At 45.0% G+C, this 22,698-nt stretch overlaps 1 protein-coding gene across 1 annotated transcript in view; it reads left to right on the top strand.

The window, feature by feature from the left end:
• The window catches only part of LOC118375277 (collagen alpha-1(XXIV) chain), a 237,162-nt gene that overhangs the window by 18,312 nt on the left and 196,152 nt on the right, over positions 1 to 22,698 (top strand). Inside the window, exons 2-3 of the mRNA XM_052462099.1 lie at positions 1,796 to 1,866; positions 16,344 to 17,755. Of these exons, the coding sequence (XP_052318059.1) occupies positions 1,796 to 1,866; positions 16,344 to 17,755 (1,483 nt within the window). The remainder of the gene's footprint in view (positions 1 to 1,795; positions 1,867 to 16,343; positions 17,756 to 22,698) is intronic.

Below are 22,698 nucleotides of genomic sequence, written 5' to 3'. Positions count from 1 at the left end.
AAAATATTGTATATGTATATATTGTCTCCAGAATGGAGAAGCAGAATGATTGACATGGTGGCTTTTTGAACGTTCTATAAGAGGTGAGACTAGAAAGAATCCTTCAACATATGTTTGAAGTGATATCATGTTATTTGGAATGTGAATGGTAAACTCCCCTATCTTACCAAGGCTTATGTGTTCCTGCCACCCATACTACAGTAGAGATGGATGTGCCTGACATTTTAAAGGTGATACTACAAAGGAATATGTGATATGAGTGGTATAATCCTGTGATGTTGTTTATAGTAAAGTTGAGTGAATCTCTGCCCATCAACAGTTTGTAAACTCACTATGTCTCTCCATACAGTTACGGTTGACGCGGAGCAGTTTGTGGTGGGCAGTGCCCTCTAGAGGTGGGGTCAGTCAGTGGGAATCCCCCTTGTGGGAGTACTGTTTGTTCTCCAATGGAAGCCCCTGTCCATGTGTGTAGAGGCAGGAGGAGGGGTATGGTGGGGTTTTGGCAGTGACGGAGCAGCCCTTCTCCCTAGCCAGGAAAACCAGTGGCGTCTTGGTGGTATAGCCCAGACCTCCTATTTGTCATCGCTATTTTGGCACACAGAGCTCCTGCAAGGCCCTCTGTTTTATTTTCATGTACCTATGGGGATACATAGTCACCCACTCACCCTGAACCACCAGTAGGTCAATGTAGAGACAAAGCCCATGTTTATGTGAGATTGTTAAGACTAAAATACACTCAGGCTGCGTTTACACAGGCAGCTTGATTGGTCTTTTGACCAATCAGATTTGCTCTTTTGCCGATAATTGGACAAAATATCATAATTGGGCTGCCTGTGTAAACGCAGCCTAATGGTTTCCCCTACCTGGGCCCTGGGGGCTCATGGTTTCCCCTGGAGATATAGAATCAGTCCAGTACACATAGCCACTGGCCAATAACAGGCCAGAGGAGAACAGGAGAAAGCATACGGTCATCATCAGTGATCTATCTGCGTGAGTGTTCTTGTTCTTGTTGTGTACAGTACTTGTTAGTTACAAGCTCTCCCTTCCCATCTGTCACTGGTAATACTGGACTCATGGCAGATGATGAGGGGTTTGGATGGACTTGTTCTGTAGTTGTACTTTCCCTTAGTTTCTCCAGTCAGAGAGTACTAGGAGCCAGAGGGACCACAGCTCAGATTATATCAGATGTGACACTCCCTCAGCGGGGGTCGAAAACAATGGGATGCGTCCGGTTTTCAGGGGAAATGGAAAGAGAGCCTCAGCTTTTGGACGTTAACAAGGCGACACTCTATCTTAACTCCCCTTCACATTTACTGGATTGGTTGAACAGTGCGGAAGATAAGTTTGACAGTTTGACCAGAAATAAATACATTTCGCTCACACATTTATTTTATGCCTCCTATGTTAGGTTAGCTGTGACAGAACACTGTGGTCGCCAGTTGGATGAAACATTTAGTATGCATCTGTAGTTGAAGTTGTAGTAGTTTATTTACGACGTATACAGTCTGATTCTTGTGTGTTGGACACTGCTTCCCAGTGCTCATGACTGTACTGTAGACGATTACGCATTAAGATAATTCCTTAATTGACTTCTTATAATGAATGAATAAGTTGTTTGGTCTTCAGTGAAGACATAGAGCGTCTTATATGCGTTACCACTTTATGATAGAGAATGTTTATTGTCTCATTTGTCTCTTAATGATTAATGGGATCACTGACTTGGATCCGTTGACTCAATTATCCCGTATTGGTTTGGTTTACCATTTTCTTTGACTATGTTGTTTTTCCCCTGTAGGAGAACCCTCCTCTTGCTCCTGTCAATATGCACAGCAGTACTGTCTGGAGAAGAAGACTACCGAGCACAAGGTAAGCAGCCTCCACCTCCTCCCCCGCCAACTCCCCCACCCTAACTCCAGCTGTAATTGTAGCAGTATACACCAACCCCATTCCTACCCCGCATCCACTAGCCATCTCTGCTGCCATGGATTTGTTGTCTCATCATAAAGCGATGTCAACAAAAATGAACAAACGCCTTGTTCTTCAAATGGAAAATGTTTCGCTATGAAAAGTATTGATTGTTACTGGGGCTTGTGCGGGTTTTATAGACACGGGTCTTAGTTTGACCAAGTGACATTTCACTTGTTGGCACCAGACATTCTGAGAGGGTGGGTGAATAGTTACTCTTGGTTGCAGAGTTGCAGAATGCCAGCACTTCTGATGAGTTGTTGTCAATGCTTTAGGGTTCAAACATGCCAACAGAATGATATTACATAAAATAAGTGATTTATGACATTACCCTAGTATCAAGGACAGGAATTCTCCTTGATATGTGTTATTATTGCTCTGTGTTTGTATACATGCATGTATGTATGAGTAATAACATAATGGGGAACAAGCCGGCTGAGGCCAGGGGGTGTGTCTGTCTGTCTGTCTGTCTGCCTGTGAGTCAGAGGGACAGCTGCACATGGGAGCTCCTCTCCTCTTCCAATTCTTTTTTTAAACCCTCCCTTACATGTCTGTTCTTGCTCCTCATGTCCTAGAATGCAGGTATAGACAACCCAAATAGCCTCCTTCCCTTCTCCCACATTCCCCTGTGTGTGTCTCTCTCTCATTTAAATTCAATTCAAAGGGCTTTATTGGCATGGGAAACATATCTTTACATTGCCAAAGCAAGTGAAATAGATAACAAACAAAAGTGAAATATACAATAAAACAATTAACAGTAAACATTACACTCACAAAAGTTCCAAAATAATAAAGACATTTGTGCAAAGTTAATTTTTCAGTTTTTGATTTGTTAAAAAAGTTTGAAATATCCAATAAATGTCGTTCCACTTCATGATTGTGTCCCACTTGTTGTTGATTCTTCACAAAAAAATACAGCTTTATATCTTTCTGTTTGAAGCCTGAAATGTGGCAAAAGGTTGCAAAGTTCAAGGGGGCCGAATACTTTCGCAAGGCACTGTATGTGTCTCTAATATGGTCATACATTTGGCAGGAGGTTAGGAAGTGCAGCTCAGTTTTGTGGGCAGTGTGCACATAACCTGTCTTTTCTTGAGAGCCATGTCTGCGTACAGCGGCCTTTCTCAATAGCAAGGCTATTCTCACTGAGTTTGTACATAGTCAAAGCTTTCCTTAAGTTTGGGTCAGTCACAGTGGTCAAATATTCTCTCTCTGTGTTTCTCTCTTTCTCTGTGTTTCTCTCTCTCACTCTCTCTATCTGTTTCTCTCTCTTTCTCTCTCTCTCTCTGTTTTTCTCTTTTTTTCTTTCTCTCTGTCTCTCTTTCTCTCTCACAAAGTACACCAATGAATTAAACTGAAGAGAATAGGGAAACTAAAGGTCAACCAGACTGAGATAATGCTTTAATGTGTTTGGCAACAGCTCTTTCTCTGGAAAGATGCAGAGGATAAGTTGATAAGGTGATATCCATCAGTATTCCAGATAAGTATCGGGAAAAGAGACAGCGGTTGAGAGGCTTGGTCGGATGATTACATATTTCTGTTTCTCCTCTCTCCTCCCCTCCTATGACCGTTGCAGAGCAACAACAAGTTCAGTCAGAGTTGTATGTTTAGCTGTCGGTGTTATTGTCCAATGGAGGAGGAACTGCTGTCAATCAAGTTCAAAACTAGTTTCAAGTGGCGTGGGTCTCAACACACGTTACAGTAATAAGGCAAAAACAAGCAAACAGAAACTACTAGGCTTACATCTGCTAAGGATATTATTATGGTGCAAGACCTTTGCTGACACCAGAGGTGATGTAATTTCTTACCTGTACTGGACACCCAGCATGCATTTAAAAAAATAGGCCTGCTACAAAAATTACAGGATACTCTGCTGATACTGACAAACAGTCTGATCCATATAATGGGCCTACGAAAAGGGAAGACAATCAATATGACGCCCATTTAACCTGTAGGAGGAAGTTATTGTCCAAAAACAAGAAGTGGCACTGACCCAGTAATGAAGACAGTGAATATGCAGACTCACCAGGGATGTTGCTGATGTTCTCTGCTGGTGCCAATGAGAGAGGCTACTGTTCGCTCAATTAAGTTCATATAACTAAAAGACAGATTGGAGTCTTTTAATTGTCGTCTCTTTACCACAACAGCCATTTGCTTTCCAAATAGTTTTTCCTTGATTGTATTTTTAAATACTGTGATATGCCTGGCTGGGTCTCTGCTTTTTACTGACAGTCACAACTCAACATTAGTCTATTTGGTCTGTGCAGTGTCATGCACAAATTGTGGGGCCTTCCGACTGTAGGCTATGTGATTTAAAACAATCCTCAGCAAAAAAAGCAAATGTAAGCTAATGATCCTCGTGCTTTCTGGTGTTGTAGCCTATTTTGAATGATTGTGTTTATTTCTGTATAGACAGGAATAAGATAATTAGGGTATATCATTTTGGCAATTTAATTCTATTTACTTTCGGGAAAGCTTAGCTTCCCCTAGCCTTATGGATACTCCGACTAGGCCTTTTAATTTGGCCTAAACACAACCAGTCATGATGATTTCATCGGATTGTCAAACAATCACTTAACAACAGCGCTCCTGTAGGCGACCCACGCACCTTCGTTCACTCACAAAATACCCAACAGTGCACCGTGCACCTTTAATTTGATGAATGGAAAGAGACAGCTGTTAAAAAACACCTGTGTGTATTGTCATGACATTCTGTGATTATCATTAGGCCTACACTTGTAGCCTGAATTGATGCATCCACTGTTGTCACTCACGCCTCGGTCTCGGCACCTCACTTCCGCCTTCACAAAATGCAAGTGTTCTCCTCAAACTACAACGCAATTTGGAGCGTAGAGCACCTGGTTTCCAGTCATTTCAGTCATTTTCATACAGCTGACATGCAGTAATGGTAATGAATGGTGTCATATGGCATGTACGCCAGGGTAGTGGGTTCGATCCCCGGGACCACCCCGTAGAATGTATGCACACATGACTGTAAGTCGCTTTGGATAAAAGCGTCTGCTAAATGGCATATATTATTATTATTATTATTATTATGGCCTATGGCATATTGTATTAACAACGTACCCCCACTATTTATTTTGCCGGGACGCCGTACAAGACTGTGCCACCTCACTTTCCCCCCTGGCTGACACTCAACTTGAATTAAACAGTCTGGCAACTCAACATGTACAGGTATATTGCAGAAGACAGGGATATTACAGAGGACACGCCAGATATATTCCATATGCTTCCAATATGAATTGGCTCCACTCCTCCTCCTGAGGCAGGCCTATCCCCAGCTCCACTCCTCCTCCTGAGGCAGGCCTACCCCCAGCTCCACTCCTTCTCCTGAGGCAGGCCTATCCCCAGCTCCACTCCTCCTCCTGAGGCAGGCCTACCCCCAGCTCCACTCCTCCTCCTGAGGCAGGCCTACCCCCAGCTCCACTCCTCCTACTGAGGCAGGCCTACCCCCAGCTCCACTCCTCCTCCTGAGGCAGGCCTACCCCCAGCTCCACTCCTCCTCCTGAGGCAGGCCTATCCCCAGCTCCACTCCTCCTCCTGAGGCAGGCCTACCCCCAGCTCCACTCCTCCTCCTGAGGCAGGCCTATCCCCAGCTCCACTCCTCCTCCTGAGGCAGGCCTATCCCCAGCTCCACTCTTCCTCCTGAGGCAGGCCTACCCCCAGCTCCACTCCTCCTGAGGCAGGCCTATCCCCAGCTCCACTCCTCCTCCTGAGGCAGGCCTATCCCCAGCTCCACTCCTCCTGAGGCAGGCCTATCCCCAGCTCCACTCCTCCTCCTGAGGCAGGCCTACCCCCAGCTCCACTCCTCCTTCTGAGGCAGGCCTACCCCCAGCTCCACTCCTCCTGAGGCAGGCCTATCCCCAGCTCCACTCCTCCTGAGGCAGCCCCCCCCCAGCTCCACTCCTCCTGAGGCAGGCTCAATTCAGGCTAAACCCAGGCAGTCAAGTCCTTTACCACCACCGATAGTACAGTACCAGTCAGCAGTTTGGACACACCTACTCATTCAAGGGTTTTTCTTTATTATTTTTTATTATTTTCTACATTGCAGAATATTTTTTTTTTTACTATTTTCTACATTGCAGAATAATAGTGAAACATCAAAACTATGAAATAACACATATGGAATCAATTAGTAACCAAAAAAGTGTTAAACAAATCAAAGTATAATTTATATTTGAGATTCTTCAAAGTAGCCACCCTTTGCCTTGATGACAGCTTTGCACACTCTTGACATGCTCTCAACCAGCTTCATGAGGTAGTCACATTAAATGCATTTCAATTAACAGGTGTGCCGTGTTAAAAGTTAATTTGTGGAATTTCTTTCCTTCTTAATTTTTTGAGTCAATCAGTTGTGCTGTGACAAGGTAGGGGTGGTATACAGAAGATAGCCCTATATGGTAAAATACCAAGTCCATATTATGGTAAGAACAGCTCAAATAAGGAAAGAGAAACGACAGTCCATCATTACTTTAAGACATGAAGGTCAGTCAATGTGGAAAATGTTAAGAACTTTCTTCAAGTGCAGTCGCAAAAACCATCAAGCACTATGATTTAACTGGCTCTCATGAGGACTGCCAGAGGAAAGGAAGACCCAGAGTTACCTCTGCTGCAGAGGATAAGTTCATTAGAGTTACCAGCCTCAGAAATCGACAACTAACTGCACATCTCAACATCAACTGTTCAGAGGAAACTACGTGAATCAGGCCTTCATGGTTGAATTACTGCAAAGAAATCACTACTAAAGGACACCGATAATAATAAGAGACTTGCTTGGGCCAAGATACACGAGCAATGGACATTAGACCGGTGGAAGTCTGTCCTTTGGTCTGATGAGGCCAAATTTGAGATTTTTGGTTCCAACCACCGGGTCTTTGTGAGACGCAGAATAGGTGAACAAATTATCTCAGCATGTGTGGTTCCCACCGTGAAGCATGGAGAAGGAGGTGTTATGGTGTAGGGGTGCTTTGCTGGTGACACTTTCTGTGATTGATTTAGAATTCAAGGCACACCTAACCAGCATGGCTACCACAGCATTCTGCAGCAATACGCCATCCCATCTGGTTTGGATTAGTGGGACTATGATTTGTTTTTCTACAGGACAATGACCCAACACACCTCCAGGATGTGTAAGGGCTATTTGACCAAGAAGGAGAGTGGCGGAATGCTGCATCAGATGACCTGGTCGCCACAATCACCCAATGAGTTGGACTGCAGAGTGAAGGAAAATCAGCCAACAAGTGCTCAGTATATGTGGGAACTCCTTCAAGACTGTTGGAAAAACATTCCTCATGAAGCTGGTTGAGATACTGCCAACAAAACAACAAATCTGTCATCAAGGCAAAGGGTGCTACTTTGAAGAATCCAAAATAGAAAATATATTTTGATTTGTTTAACACTTTTTTGGTTACTACATGATTCCACATGTGTTTTATCATAGTTTTGATGTCTTTACTATTATTCTACAATATAGAAAATAGTAAAATAAATAAAAACCCTTGAATGAGTTGGTGTGCCCAAACTTTTGACTGCTACTTCATGCTATTATTCTGTCTCTATATCATTGTAGACCCCACCACCACCAACACTACACCACCACTACACATCAATCCATCATTAGAAGAAGATGAGGAGGAATGCAGAAGAGATCAGAATGCTCAGTGACTGACTGAGGGCTGGGCTAGGGCAGCTTGTCTTCACATAATGAGACAGCTTGGAATCCTGGCTAATGTTACCCCAGGCAAAGAATGTCAAGGACATCAATTCTCTTTTCTGTGCAGCTAGCGAGAGTAGAGTAGAGTAGAGTAGAGTAGAGTAGAGTAGAGGAGAGGTGAGGTGAGGTGAGGAAAAGAAGGGAGAGAAGAGAATAGGAAAGGAAAGGAGAGAAAAAGAAGGGAGAGAAGAGAAGAGGAAAGGAGAGATCTATTGCAGATACTTAGTTTGCATCCCAAATGGTACCAGTTTCCCTATTTAGTGCACTATAGGCCCTAGTCAAAAGCAATGCACGAAATAGGGAATAGGGTGCCATTTGGGATGCCTACACAGCTAGTCCCCAGTCTGCATACACAACTAGTCCCCAGGCTGCATACACAACTAGTCCCCAGGCTGCATACACAACTAGTCCCCAGTCTGCATACACAACTAGTTCCCAGGCTGCATACACAACTAGTCCCCAGGCTGCATACACAACTAGTCCCCAGGCTGCATACACAACTAGTCCCCAGTCTGCATACACAACTAGTCCCCAGTCTGCATACACAACTTGTCCCCATTCTGCATACACAACTAGTCCTCAGGCTGCATAGACAACTAGTCCCCAGTCTGCATACACAACTAGTCCCCAGTCTGCATACACAACTAGTCCCCAGTCTGCATACACAACTTGTACCCAGTCTGCATACACAACTAGTCCCCAGTCTACATACACAACTTGTCCCCAGTCTGCATACACAACTAGTCCCCAGTCTGCATACACAACTTGTCCCCAGGCTGCATACACAACTAGTCCCCAGTCTGCATACACAACTAGTCTACACCGGTCAGTCTGCATACACAACTTGTCCCCAGTCTGTATAGTCCCCAGTCTGCATACACAACTAGTCCTCAGGCTGCATACACAACTAGTCCCCAGTCTGCATACACAACTAGTCCCCAGTCTGCATACACAACTAGTCCCCAGTCTGCATACACAACTAGTCCCCAGTCTGCATACACAACTAGTCCCCAGGCTGCATACACAACTAGTCCCCAGTCTGCATACACAACTTGTTCCCAGTCTGCATACACAACTAGTCCCCAGTCTGCATACACAACTAGTCCCCAGTCTGCATACACAACTTGTACCCAGTCTGCATACACAACTAGTCCTCAGGCTGCATAGACAACTAGTCCCCAGTCTGCATACACAACTAGTTCCCAGGCTGCATACACAACTAGTCCCCAGTCTGCATACACAACTAGTCCCCAGTCTGCATACACAACTAGTTCCCAGGCTGCATACACAACTAGTCCCCAGTCTGCATACACAACTAGTCCCCAGGCTGCATACACAACTAGTCCCCAGTCTGCATACACAACTAGTTCCCAGGCTGCATACACAACTAGTCCCCAAGCTGCATGCACAACTAGTCCCCAGGCTTTATACACAACTAGTCCCCAGTCTGCATACACAAATAGTCCCCTGTCTGCATACACAACTAGTCCCCAGGCTGCATACACAACTAGTCCCCAGTCTGCATACACAACTAGTCCCCAGGCTGCATACACAACTAGTCCCCAGTCTGCATACACAACTAGTCCCCATTCTGCATACACAACTAGTCCTCAGGCTGCATACACAACTAGTCCCCAGTCTGCATACACATTTAGTCCCCAGTCTGCATAGACAACTAGTCCCCAGTCTGCATACACAACTAGTCCCCAGTCTGCATACACAACTAGTCCCCAGGCTGCATACACAACTAGTCCCCAGTCTGCATACACAACTAGTCCCCAGTCTGCATACACAACTTGTCCCCAGTCTGCATACACAACTAGTCCCCAGTCTGCATACACAACTAGTCCCCAGTCTGCATACACAACTTGTCCCCAGTCTGTATACACAACTAGTCCTCAGGCTGCATAGACAACTAGTCCCCAGTCTGCATACACAACTAGTTCCCAGGCTGCATACACAACTAGTCCCCAGTCTGCATACACAACTAGTCCCCAGTCTGCATACACAACTTGTCCCCAGTCTGCATACACAACTAGTCCCCAGTCTGCATACACAACTAGTCCCCAGTCTGCATACACAACTTGTCCCCAGTCTGTATACACAACTAGTCCTCAGGCTGCATACACAACTAGTCCCCAGTCTGCATACACAACTAGTCCCCAGTCTGCATACACAACTAGTCCCCAGTCTGCATACACAACTAGTCCCCAGTCTGCATACACAACTAGTCCCCAGGCTGCATACACAACTAGTCCCCAGTCTGCATACACAACTAGTCCCCAGTCTGCATACACAACTTGTCCCCAGTCTGCATACACAACTAGTCCCCAGTCTGCATACACAACTTGTACCCAGTCTGCATACACAACTAGTCCTCAGGCTGCATACACAACTAGTCCCCAGTCTGCATACACAACTTGTACCCAGTCTGCATACACAACTAGTCCTCAGGCTGCATACACAACTAGTCTCCAGTCTGCATACACAACTAGTCCCCAGTCTGCATACACAACTAGTCCCCAGTCTGCATACACAACTAGTCCTCAGGCTGCATACACAACTAGTCCCCAGTCTGCATACACAACTAGTCCCCAGTCTGCATACACAATTAGTCCCCAGTCTGCATACACAACTAGTCCCCAGTCTGCATACACAACTAGTCCCCAGTCTGCATACACAACTTGTCCCCAGTCTGCATACACAACTAGTCCCCAGTCTGCATACACAACTAGTCCCCAGTCTGCATACACAACTAGTCCCCAGGCTGCATAGACAACTAGTCCTCAGGCTGCATACACAACTAGTTCCCAGGCTGCATACACAACTAGTCCCCAGGCTGCATACACAACTAGTCCCCAGTCTGCATACACAACTAGTTCCCAGGCTGCATACACAACTAGTCCCCAGGCTGCATACACACCTAGTTCCCAGGCTGCATACACAACTTGTCCCCAGGCTGCATACACAACTAGTTCCCAGGCTGCATACACAACTAGTCCCCAGTCTGCATACACAACTAGTCCCCAGTCTGCATACACAACTAGTCCCCAGGCTGCATAGACAACTAGTTCCCAGGCTGCATACACAACTAGTTCCCAGGCTGCATAGACAACTAGTCCCCAGGCTGCATACACAACTAGTCCCCAGGCTGCATACACAACTAGTCCCCAGTCCTCATACACAACTAGTCTCCAGTCTGCATACACAACTAGTCCCCAGTCTGCATACACAACTCGTCCCCAGGCTGCATAGACAACTAGTTCCCTGGCTGCAGACACAACTAGTCCCCAGGCTGCATACACAACTAGTTCCCAGGCTTCATACACAACTAGTTCCCAGGCTGCATACACAACTAGTCCCCAGGCTGCATACACAACTAGTCCCCAGTCTGCATACACAACTACTTCCCACGCTGCATACACAACTAGTACCCAGGCTGCATACACAACTAGTCCCCAGTCTGCATACACAACTAGTCCTCAGGCTGCATACACAATTAGTTCCCAGGCTGCATAGACAACTAGTTCCCAGGCTGCATAGACAACTTGTTCCCAGGCTGCATACACAACTAGTCCTCAGTCTGCATGCACAACTAGTTCCCAGGCTGCATACACAACTAGTTCCCAGGCTGCATACACAACTAGTCTCCAGTCTGCATACACAACTAGTTCCCAGGCTGCATACACAACTAGTTCCCAGGCTGCATACACAACTAGTCCCCAGTCTGCATACACAACTAGTCCCCAGTCTGCATACACAACTAGTTCCCAGGCTGCATAGACAACTAGTTCCCAGGCTGCATAGACAACTAGTTCCCAGGCTGCATACACAACTAGTCCTCAGGCTGCATGCACAACTAGTTCCCAGGCTGCATAGACAACTAGTTTAGGAAAGAGAGGACCAGGTTTAGGAAAGAGACGACCTCATAAGCACATGAACTCAGACATGAGCACTGTGAGGCACGTTAACTCGCTCAGTCTCTGTATTTTCCAAGGCCTCTATGGATGGACAGACAAAGCAACCTTTTGGCTGAATCCGAGCGATGGTAAAGCTAGTAAACCACAGACATCCTGACACCAACAGAACCATACCCACTCACCCCCCCCCCAGCTCCCTACACCATACTCAGATAACTATCAGAGAGTTCAGGGGGTGTAGGGGATCTACCACCTTGTAAATCCTTGGACGTGAGCCCATTGCCGTGTGTAAGGAAAATGTAAACAGTATTCTTCAAAATACATCCAGTATTATGTTGTTTACAGTTTAGGCATAAAGATAATGCTTACCAATGTCACTGTTTGGATCCCCATTTTAGACAATGCTAATAACATTTGATTATGTTATGATCACTGAATCCTTAATGCTTTTTCCTAAGTGTTTCCATGTGAACATGTTAAAAATACAAAAGCTACAAAGGTAAACGTCAGTCACCATCTGTTACCCCTTCCTCCCCACATTTATAATACGCTTTTCTAAATAAGTTATTGTCTGTTCAATTTGACCCGTGGCCAAGGTGAAAGGTGTCGACGTCATACGTCATACATGTGCGACTCATTCTAATAGCTGTGTTACGGCTTTGAGGTCAGAGTTTTTACCAGTCTGCGTTCTTGACTATTTTCTGTTTTGCATGCCCCCAGAGATGTTTTCAGTAAAAAATATTTTTTTTACTTCAGTTTTTACGACCACGTTGAACCTGCTGTGACAACACACTATAGAAGCCTAATTTTAAATTCAAAACACTGGTTGTGCGTGTGTGTGTGTTTAAACCACTGGCTGAGTTATGTTCCCTCTTGTTCTGCCAAATCAATAAAACAGACTTTGTGACTAAGACCCCTGAACAAATTTCTGAGCAGATCCCTGAGCAAGGGGAAAAACTTTTTCAAAGAAAGCTAGCATCTCTTGATTAGCAATGAAAATATCTGCTCCTCTCCCTCCTCCTCCTCCTCCTCCTCCCTCATCACTTCTCCTCCTCCTGCTCTCCCCCTCCCTAATCCCTCCTCCTCTACCTGATCCTCCTCCTACTTTTCCTTCTCCGCTTCCTTCTCCTCCTTCTCCTCCTCTTCCTCCTCGTCCTCCTCCCAGGATCTCCCCACTGACGTTTTCCTGTTTCCTGGATTCCACTGAGTTACTGCCTTAGTCTGCCAGTTTCTCCCTCTCTTACACACACACACACACACACACACTCATACACACACAGTCAGTAAAACCTTTGAGTCTTGATTCCTTTTGATTTTTTAAAAATTATTATTATTTTTATTTCACCTTTATTTAACCAGTTAGGCCAGTTGGGAACAAGTTCTCATTTACAACTGCGACCTGGCCAAGATAAAACAAAGCAGTGCAACACAAGCAACCCAGAGTTACACATGGGATAAACAAACGTAGAGTCAATAACACAATAGAAAAATCTATATACAGTGTGTGCAAATGTAGTAAGGGAGGTAAGGCAATAAATAGGCCATAGTGGTGAAATAATTCAAATTGAGCAATTAAACACCGGAGTGATAGATGTGCAGAAGATGAATGTGCAAGTAGAGATACTGGGGTGCAATGAAGAAGAAAAAAAACAATATGGGGATGAGGCAGTTGGGTGGACTATTTGCAGATGGACTGTGTTCAGGTGCAATGATTGCTAAGCTGCTCTGACAGCTGATGCTTAAAGTTAGTGAGGGAGATATTACTCCAGCTTCAGTGATTTTTGCAATTCATTCCAGTCATTGGCAGCAGAGAACTGGAAGGAATGGTGGCCAAATAAGGAGTTGGCTTTGGGGATAACCAGTGAAATATACCTGCTGAGCGTGTGCTACGGGCGGGTGCTGCTATGGTGACCAGTGAGCTGAGATAAGGCGGGGATGTACCTAGCAAAAACCTATAGATGACGTGGAGCCAGTGGGTTTGGCGGCGATTATGAAGCGAGGGCCAGCCTACGAGAGCATACAGGTCACAGTGGTGGGTAGTATATGGGGCTTTGGTGACAAAACGGATGGCACTGTGATAGACTGCATCCAATTTGCTGAGTAGAGTGTTGGAGGCTAATTTGTAAGTGACATCGCCAAAGTCAAGGATCGGTGGGATGGTCAGTATTACGAGGGTATGTTTAGCAGCATGAGTGAAGGATGCTTTGATGCGAAATAGGAAGCCAATTCTGGATTTAATTTTGGATTGGAGATGCTTAATGTGAGTCTGGAAGGAGAGTTTATAGTCTAACCAGACACCTAGGTATTTGTACTTGTCCAGATATTCTAAGTCAGCACTGTCCAGAGTAGTGATACTAGACGGGAGGCCGAAGACTTTAGAAAGGCAGGGTAGGATAGATATAGGTCTGTAAAAGTTTGGGTCTAGAGTGTCTCCCCCTTTGAAGAGGGGGATGCCCGTGGCAGCTTTCCAATCTTTACGGATCTCAGACAATACGAAAGAGAGGTTGAACAGGCTAGTAATAGGGGTTGCAACATTTGCGGTGGATAATATTAGAAAGAGAGGGTCCAGATTGTCTAGCCCGGCTGATTTGTAGGGGTCCAGATTTTGCAGCTCTTTCAGAACATCAGCTATCTTGATATAAGAACTAGCCAAGACAAGGCATATTGACATTAGAGAGAGGCATTAAGAAAACACAGGTGTTGATCAGGAGAGCTAAGAAAACAATGGGTAAATGGCGATGAATGGGCAGAGTGGGACTGTTAGAATGATCATAGGGTCAAAAGAGCAGCAATAGGTGAGTCAGGGTGCTGTTCGGTAGTCACTACTACGCTAGGCGAGCAGGGGACACAGCGGGCCTAGCCGGGGCAAGTAGATGGTTCTTCGGCGACAACGTAACTGAATAGCCTGTTGAGACCACGTCGGCAGTCCATTCGTGATGGATCGGCGGGCTCCGTGTCGACAATAAAGGGTCCAGGCCAATTGGCAAAGGAGGTGTTGTAGCCCTAGAATTAGCTGGTATATGGGCCTAGCTCGAGGCTAGCTCAAGGCTAGCTAGTGTTTGCTTCGGGACAGAGGTGTTAGCTAACATGGGCCACTCGTTTGCAGCTAGCTACCTGCGATGATCCGATGTAATGATCCAGAGCGGCAGGAATCCGGTGATTGGTAGAGAAAAGCAGTCCGATATGCTCTGGGTTGATATCGAGCTGTGCAGACTAGCAGGTATTGTTCGAGCTAAGGCTGGCTGGTGACAGAGAAAAAGGTGAAGACCGCTAACCGTGGCTAACAAAGACTAGTAGCTAGTTAGCTGGCTAGCTCCTGATGGAAGTTCCAGTTATAAGGAATAAAAATAGCAGATCCGTACCACATTGGGTGAGGCGGATTGCAGGAAAGTATATTTAGTTCGTAGATAGAAAGTGAGATAAAGGTATATATGAAGAAGACCGGCTATTTACACAGGATAAGACAAGGACAAACAGACACGCCCTACTGCTACGCGATCTTGGAATTGATATTCACTTGAATGTTAACATTTAAATGTTCATAACATATGTCATACCTCTTTGTTCTCATTTGTCATATTGTGCTCTTCCGAAAATATTGTGCCATGCTGTTGACATTTGTACAAATAAAAGGTGATATCTAGAAGCTTAAAGTGTTCTTTGGCTGTCCCCATAGGAGAACCCATAGGAGAACCCTTTGAATGAACCTTTTGGGTTTAATGTAGAACCCTTTCCACAAAGGGTTCTCCTATGGGGAAAGCCAAAGAACCTTTTTGGAACCCTTTTTTCTAAGATTGTAATGTTTCCCTCTAACCCCGTTATTCCCTGATTCAAAGCCTAGCTAACTACCATGCTGAGAAACTCTTTCCACTACTTTTAAACTCATTTTTAAACGCTGTTCTCCTGCTGTACTTCAATGTCAGCAGGTCAGACATGTAGTTTGAGGAATCACCTGGGAGAGAGGAAAATTCATGACTCAGCTTGTTAAGAAAGAGAGCATCATGAATCTCTGTTGGCAGATTGATTCAAACAGGCTGTTTGAAAAACACACACACACACAAACATACACACACACACACTGCTGTGTGATAGTACTGTAGTGTACCATCTATCCCTGTGTAGTCTCCTGTCTGGAATCATCTGGCCCCCAGCTGCCTCACTCACTGGCCTGGCTGCCTGGCTGTCTGAGGAGGATTATGGGTAATCTGTGATGTCATGGCGGCCAAGCCTTGATCAGACCTTCCACCTATTTATTCACTTCATTCACTTCCTGTGCTTCTTCTACTTGCGTTCCTTACTTTGTTTCTTCTTCTTCTTCCTTCATCTCCTTTTCTAACTGGTCCTCCTCCTACACTCTTGTAAAAAATTGTTCTAAAAGGGTTCTTTGGCTGTCCCCATAGGAGACCCATTTGAAGAACCCTTTTTGGTTCCTGGTAGAACCCTTTGGTTCCAGGTAGAACCCTTTTGCGTTCCATGTAAAACTCTTTCCACAGATGGTTCAACATGGAATCCAAAACAGTTTTACCTGGAACCTAAAAGGGTTCTACCAGGAACTAAAAAGGGTTCTCCTATAGGGACAGCCAAAGAACCCTTTTAGAACCTCATTTTCTAAGAGTGTAGAGTGATGATGCTAATGTCCTCTTCCTATCACTGTTTTTAAGGTTTGAAGATGTTGCAAGTATCTGTCTGGCTGTCTAACTGACCTCTCTCCCCTCTCTGCTCCACAGGTGTCGATATCCTCCATTGGCTGGGCCTCAACGGCAGCAGAGACACCCTCTCCCCAGGGACCAGCTCCTCTTCCCCCTCCTCCTCCCTTCACTCTCCTTCTTCCTCTACCCCAGGAGCCGGGGTCCTACTCAGCCCGGACGCCCACATTGAAGCCGCCACAGGGGGTCTGTTCCCGCCGGAGCTCGGTGAGGAGTTTTCTGTCGTGGTTAGCCTAAGCTCCTTTCGAGCGAACAATGCTTTCCTTTTCAGTGTGCGTGACGGCAGGGACAAGCTGCAGTTTGGCATCCAGCTGCTGCCCAGGAAGGTGGTGGTGTACACCGGCGAAAAGGCCTCTGTCTATTTCACCTACAATGTACACGACGGGTGGCAGCACTCTTTCGCCGTGAGCGTGCGGCCGCGCTCAGTTTCGTTCCATGCGGACTGCGGGGTGGTGCAGCAGCGAGAACAGACGCTGACCCGGGCACATGTGCTGGGGTCCGGATCCAGAGGCCTGCTCACCCTAGGAAGGATGAAGTCTAAAGCAGCCCAGTTCCATGGCCTCATATGCCAGCTGGACATCTACCCCTCAGCCCAGGCTGCTGCGCATTACTGTCACTACCTTAAAAAACAGTGCCGGCTGGCTGACACTTTCCGATCGCCACCGCCACCCTCCAGCTTGGATATGGAGGTTTCTGGCTCCCTAGCTTTCTCCCCTATTCCTCCTTCTCCAGCATCCCAGACTGTGGTGGTGCCCCTCTCCCTGGCTGTAGACTCCCAGCAGTCCACCAACCTGGCCAGATCAGCCCCCAGCCTCAGCCCCTCCCTGGAGGGGTCTGGAATACCGTATTTAAGCCCCTCAGAGCAGTCTCACCTGGGGGTCAGGACCCAGACGCAGAGCTTCCTGCTGGAGCACCTCACCTCTATCCATACACCCACAGCAGGCCCCATTGGCTCGTCCTCAGGCACTCTAAGTAGGCTGAAGGTCATGGGCATCACACACAGGAGTACCAACTCCAGCTCCGGATCCAGCCCAACAGGGGGCTCCACCAGGCAGTCTCCCCAGTCTGAGAATGACACAGAGGAGGAGGAGGAGGAGGAGAGGAGCCCCAGTAGGCCCCAACGGGTCACCACAGCCACCCCAGGGCTGATCTCCCATGTCAGGCAGAGCCGCTTGAAGGAGGGCCTGAGGAACAGCTCCAGGCCTAGAGACTCTCGGCCCCAGCCCACTAACCACCTCGTGGACACCAAGCTCAGACCCAACAGCACCACCCTGTACCGGGAGAACCAGGTGGACACCTCAGAAGAGCATGGCCAGGAAGGGGCCTACGATGTGGGCATGGAAGGCTACGACTATGGATACGAGGAACCAGACTACTTCTACAGAGACTATGACGAGGCTTTTCCTGGCCCCAAAGGAGACCCAGGTCCTCCGGTAAGTGTTTGGAATTCATAAATTCTAATAACAGATATGAGAATGTTAGAAACTTGTCTTCGTAGTGTGTTTCCCGGAAGTCAGAGCAGAGGCGTGCATGAGCAATAGGGGGAAATTACAATGCATAATTAATGAAGCCTACTTTAGGGTGATGAGGTCTTGAGTGTTCTGTTGGCCCTCTCTTTTAAACACACAAATGTTTTGCCAGGGCCTTGTATTGATTTAGAGGCAAGGTGAGGGCGTGTCCAAGCACTTTTCTTTTTTCATGTATCAACAGGTGGTTAAAATAACACGTCATTCCCCTTTTGAAATAATGCCAGTGACTCGTTCATACTCTTGTGTAAGCGGGGAGGGGAGTCATTTATAACTGAGGGTTGCTCCCTATATCCTAGTGACAAAAGAGCATATAACAGGCTGATGTCAGCTAGCTGTAGAGGTAGCTTTTCTTCTCTTCAAAGAGAACAAGACTACACCATTCTGTCATATCGGCGATGTTGATCTATTGCTTATGACCCTATGGCAGCCTGGGAATGACAGCTGATTGAGGTGTTTCTAAGTCAGTCTTTGCTGCTCAATCTTTCTCCTGAAGGACTTGAAGCCACAATCTGTCATTTATTTGACCATCAAATTATTGCAGATTTACACCTTTTACCATGAGGTGAAAGTCCATTCCTAACTTCTGTTTCTCTCATTCAACTACATGAGCCTAGGACTGGTAGACACATTTTTAGGAGGCCAACTAAACTGTTTTCCATAATTCAAGGAGTCAGATATTGACTCATTTTTCATCCTCCTTGATTTATGTGTTGAGAAAATGAGAGCAGCCAATAGCTGTTGAGTACTCTCTAAGGAAGATCAGTGTGTGATTGTGATGTCACCACCTTTTGCACTCAGAGCTCCAGATTGAGAATATGGCTATGTTCTATTCAGCGTTCTCCTGTGCACCATGCTTTCCCAAGCTCAATTTGCCCAGTTCCGTGGTTCCGTGCTCCATTTACCTGCTCTGGAGCATGCAAGTACAGCGAACGGAACACAAACAGTATCTCACCCTCAGAGAGGCTTTGGCTTTGGCTCCAGATAGTCAGTGTAGAAGTATATAGTAAACATAGGTGCTGTATATGAATATGCAATGCTGATGCTTCTGGATTATTTCTCCGTAGATCCTAATTGCCTATACTGTACAATAGTTTTCATGACCAAAGATCTTTGGTAACCCTTTATTTTACAGCCCATTTTATACATGTTTTACTCCATATACAAACTTACACATACAAACAACAACTTACAGACTCACACAAACAATTTCTTTATCTCATCTGCTCAGACCCACATGCTCACACCCCCATCCCTAGTGTCTGCATTATTGTTTGCCACTTGGCCTTTAAATTGTATCAATTTGTTTTTCTTGGTCGCCAATGCTATTTCAATATTTCAATAATAAATCTTGCGATTTTTCCATTGTGTTTATGATGCGGATTGATTGATTTCTTAGTATATGTATACATTTTTAGTAGAGTAGAGTAGAATAGATTTTTCAACGCCGATACCGATACCGATTATTGGAGGACAAAAACCCTGATACCGATTAATCGGCCGATCGAAAAATATATATATATTTATATATACACACACACACACACATACAAACACACACACACACACACACACACACACACACACACACACACACACACACGCACGCACGCACGCACGCACGCACGCACGCACACACACACACACACACACACACACACACACATTTTTGTAATAATGAGTGTACAGTCGTGGTCAAAAGTTTTGATAATAACACTAATATTAATTTCCGCAAAGTTTGCTGCTTCAGTGTCTTTAGATATTTTTGTCAGATGTTACTATGGAATACTGAAGTACAATTACAAGCATTTCATAAGTGTCAAATGCTTTTATTGACAACTACATGAAGTTGATACAAAGAGTCAATATTTGCAGTGTTGACCCTTCTTTTTCAAGACCTCTGCAATCCTCCCTGGCATGCTGTCAATTATCTTCTGGGCCACATCCTGACTGATGGCAGTTCATTCTTGCATAATCAATGCTTGGAGTTTGTCAGAATTTGTGGGTTTTGTTTGTCCACCCGCCTCTTAAGGAATGACCACAAGTTCTCAATGGGATTAAGGTCTGTGGAGTTTCCTGGATATAGACCCAAAATATCAATGTTTTGTTCCCCGAGTCACTTAGTAATCACTTTTGCCTTATGGCAAGATGCTCCATCATGCTGGAAAAGGCATTGTTCATCACCAAACTGTTCCTGGATGGTTGGGAGAAGTTGCTCTCAGAGGATGTGTTGGTACCATTCTTTATTCATGGCTGTGTTCTTAGGCAAAATTGTGAGTGAGCCCACTCACTTGGCTGAGAAGCAACCCCACACATGAATGGTGTCAGGATGCTTTACTGTTGGCATGACACAGGTCTGATGGTAGCGCTCACCTTGTCTTCTCCTGACAATACTTTTTCCGGGTGCCCCAAACAATTGGAAAGGGGACTCATCAGAGAAAATGACTTTACCCCATTCCTCAGCAGCCCAATCCCTGTACCTTTTGCAGAATATCAGTCGGTCCCTGATGTTTTTCCTGGAGAGAGGTGGCTTCTTTACTGCCCTTCATGACACAAGCCATCCTCCAAAAATCTTTGCCTCGCTGTGTGTGCAGATGCACTCACACCTGCCTGCTGCCATTCCTGAGCAAGCTCTGTACTGGTGGTGCCCCGATGCCGCAGTTGAATGAACTTTAGGAGATGGTCCTGGCGCTTGCTGGACTTTCTTGGGTGCTCTGAAGCCTTCTTCACAACAATTGAACCGCTCTCCTTGACGTTCTTGATGATCCGATAAATGGGCGATTAGGTGCAATCTTACTGGCAGCAATATCTTTGCCTGTGAAGCCCTTTTTTGTGAAAAGCAATGATGACGGCACGTGTTTCCTTGAAGGTAACCATGGTTGACAGAGGAAGAACAAGTCTTCCAGTCTGTTATTCGAACTCAATCCGCATGACAGAGTGATCTCCAGCCTTGTCTTCGTCAACACTCACACCTGTGTTAACAAGAGAATCACTGACATGATGTCAGCTGGTCCTTTTGTGGCAGGGCTGAAATGCAGTGGAAATGTTTTTGGGGGATTCGGTTCATTTTCATGACAAAGAGGGACTTTGCAATTAATTGCAATTCATCTGATCACTCTTCATAACATTCTGGAGTATATGCAAATTTCCATCATACAAGCTGAGGCAGCAGACTTTGTGAAAATGTATATTTGTGTCATTCTCAAAACTTTTGGCCACGACTGTACTTTATTTACCAGGTATATTTGCCATTAAGAAGTATGCTTTATTTGAGTTTAACATGTAGTTGTCGGCTTTCTTCAAAAGTTAAAGATCGTATTCCTGCATGAGTTCAGAAATGTAAAGATTTTTTATGGGATTTTTCTAGGAGTGATTTATTTTGATTTATTTTTAATTTTGAAATCATAATTTACTTTAGCAGGATATGATATTATCATTCCACATATGCATGCCTTAAAGTCATCTCAAATTATGTCGGGGTCTGCTTTTCTCTGTCCTCTATGTCTACATATGTAATGGCAATTTTTTTTAAACGTAATTAATACATTTAGAGTCCAGAAGATGCGCATTCTTCATTCTCCAAATTCTGTCGCTAACTGCATTTTCTATTGGTGAATAATGATCCGATATCACTACATCATACATTTTTGAATCCAGTAAATTGTTGAGTCCATTTAAAAAAAAATGTGGTCAATTCTTGAGTAGCTTTTCTTACTTTGACAAAAAAAATAGTATTTTGTTGTTGGGAATCGTAATCTCCAGGTGTCATGTAAATTATTTGTAGAGATAAAAATGTTCAGCCGCTTTGGAGGCTCCCAACAGTAAATTTGCCTTTTTTTATTACAACATCTGCCAATCTTATCGAATGCATGCTTAAGGTCACATGCTAAAATAATAGTTCCTGTCTGGATTTGATCTAATATAGCTTTAATTGGTTCTAAAACCACCAGATTTACCCCTGTTGGGATATACTGTACAATGAAATCAATGTGTATCTTTCATCATCTAAGGTACAATTCAGCATTAGAAAACTTCTTGGTCCATGTGCTGGGATATAAGGGACAATTGTGTATTCTTATTTTTCAGGATGCCTACACCTCTGCTGTTACTACAAGTAGGTGGCAACATAGGCTTTTCCAACCCAGCTCCTCTTTAAATGTTACATTTTTCATTTAAAAAAAAATGTAACTCTTACAAGAAAACCACATCTGCTGACAATCGTTTTAAGTGTATGAGAACAATATGCCCTTTTCCCCCCTCAAGGAGCCCTTGAACATTCCATGTGATAAGTTGGACATTGTTGGTCTTTACTTGTTAAGTTAACCTTATCTGTTCCATCTATCATTGAATAACCAAGTAAAACGTTTTATCAGAGGGCGGTGAGCATTCCATAGAAGGGGAGGATCATGTTTACAATAACTATGTATTTATACTATTACAGCCCATTATTTAGCAGGTAGTAATTTAGAAATAACTACAATAGCAATTACCTACTCTGCTGAAAATAATAGCATAGATCAGCATAGGGCAGCCTTTGCTGTATTTTTGCTGGTGGCCAGCCATCACTGTGTTTTTGCTGGTGACCACTAGCTTTCCAGCATAAACTGGTCACCAGCGTACCTCCATATCCTGGTTACCAGCAAAACAAGCATTAAGTCACCTTATTTGATGGCTTTGCAAAGTGATGTTTAATTTCTTTTGGAATCCAGCCAGAGCGGGGATATCCAAAAATGTGAACTTTTATTCACCCACAATCTGCATTCAGAATGACTGCCAGGGTTGGAAAGGTGAGATGATTAAATAAGACGATCTAAAGCATCTAAACTGGAACAACCATTTTGGTAAAAGGT

This window comes from Oncorhynchus keta, chromosome 1 (genome assembly GCF_023373465.1).
Source record: "Oncorhynchus keta strain PuntledgeMale-10-30-2019 chromosome 1, Oket_V2, whole genome shotgun sequence".
Taxonomy (NCBI): domain Eukaryota; kingdom Metazoa; phylum Chordata; class Actinopteri; order Salmoniformes; family Salmonidae; genus Oncorhynchus; species Oncorhynchus keta.
The sequence above is the reverse complement of the archived record's forward strand: the minus strand, read 5'-3'. Positions and strand labels throughout refer to the sequence as shown.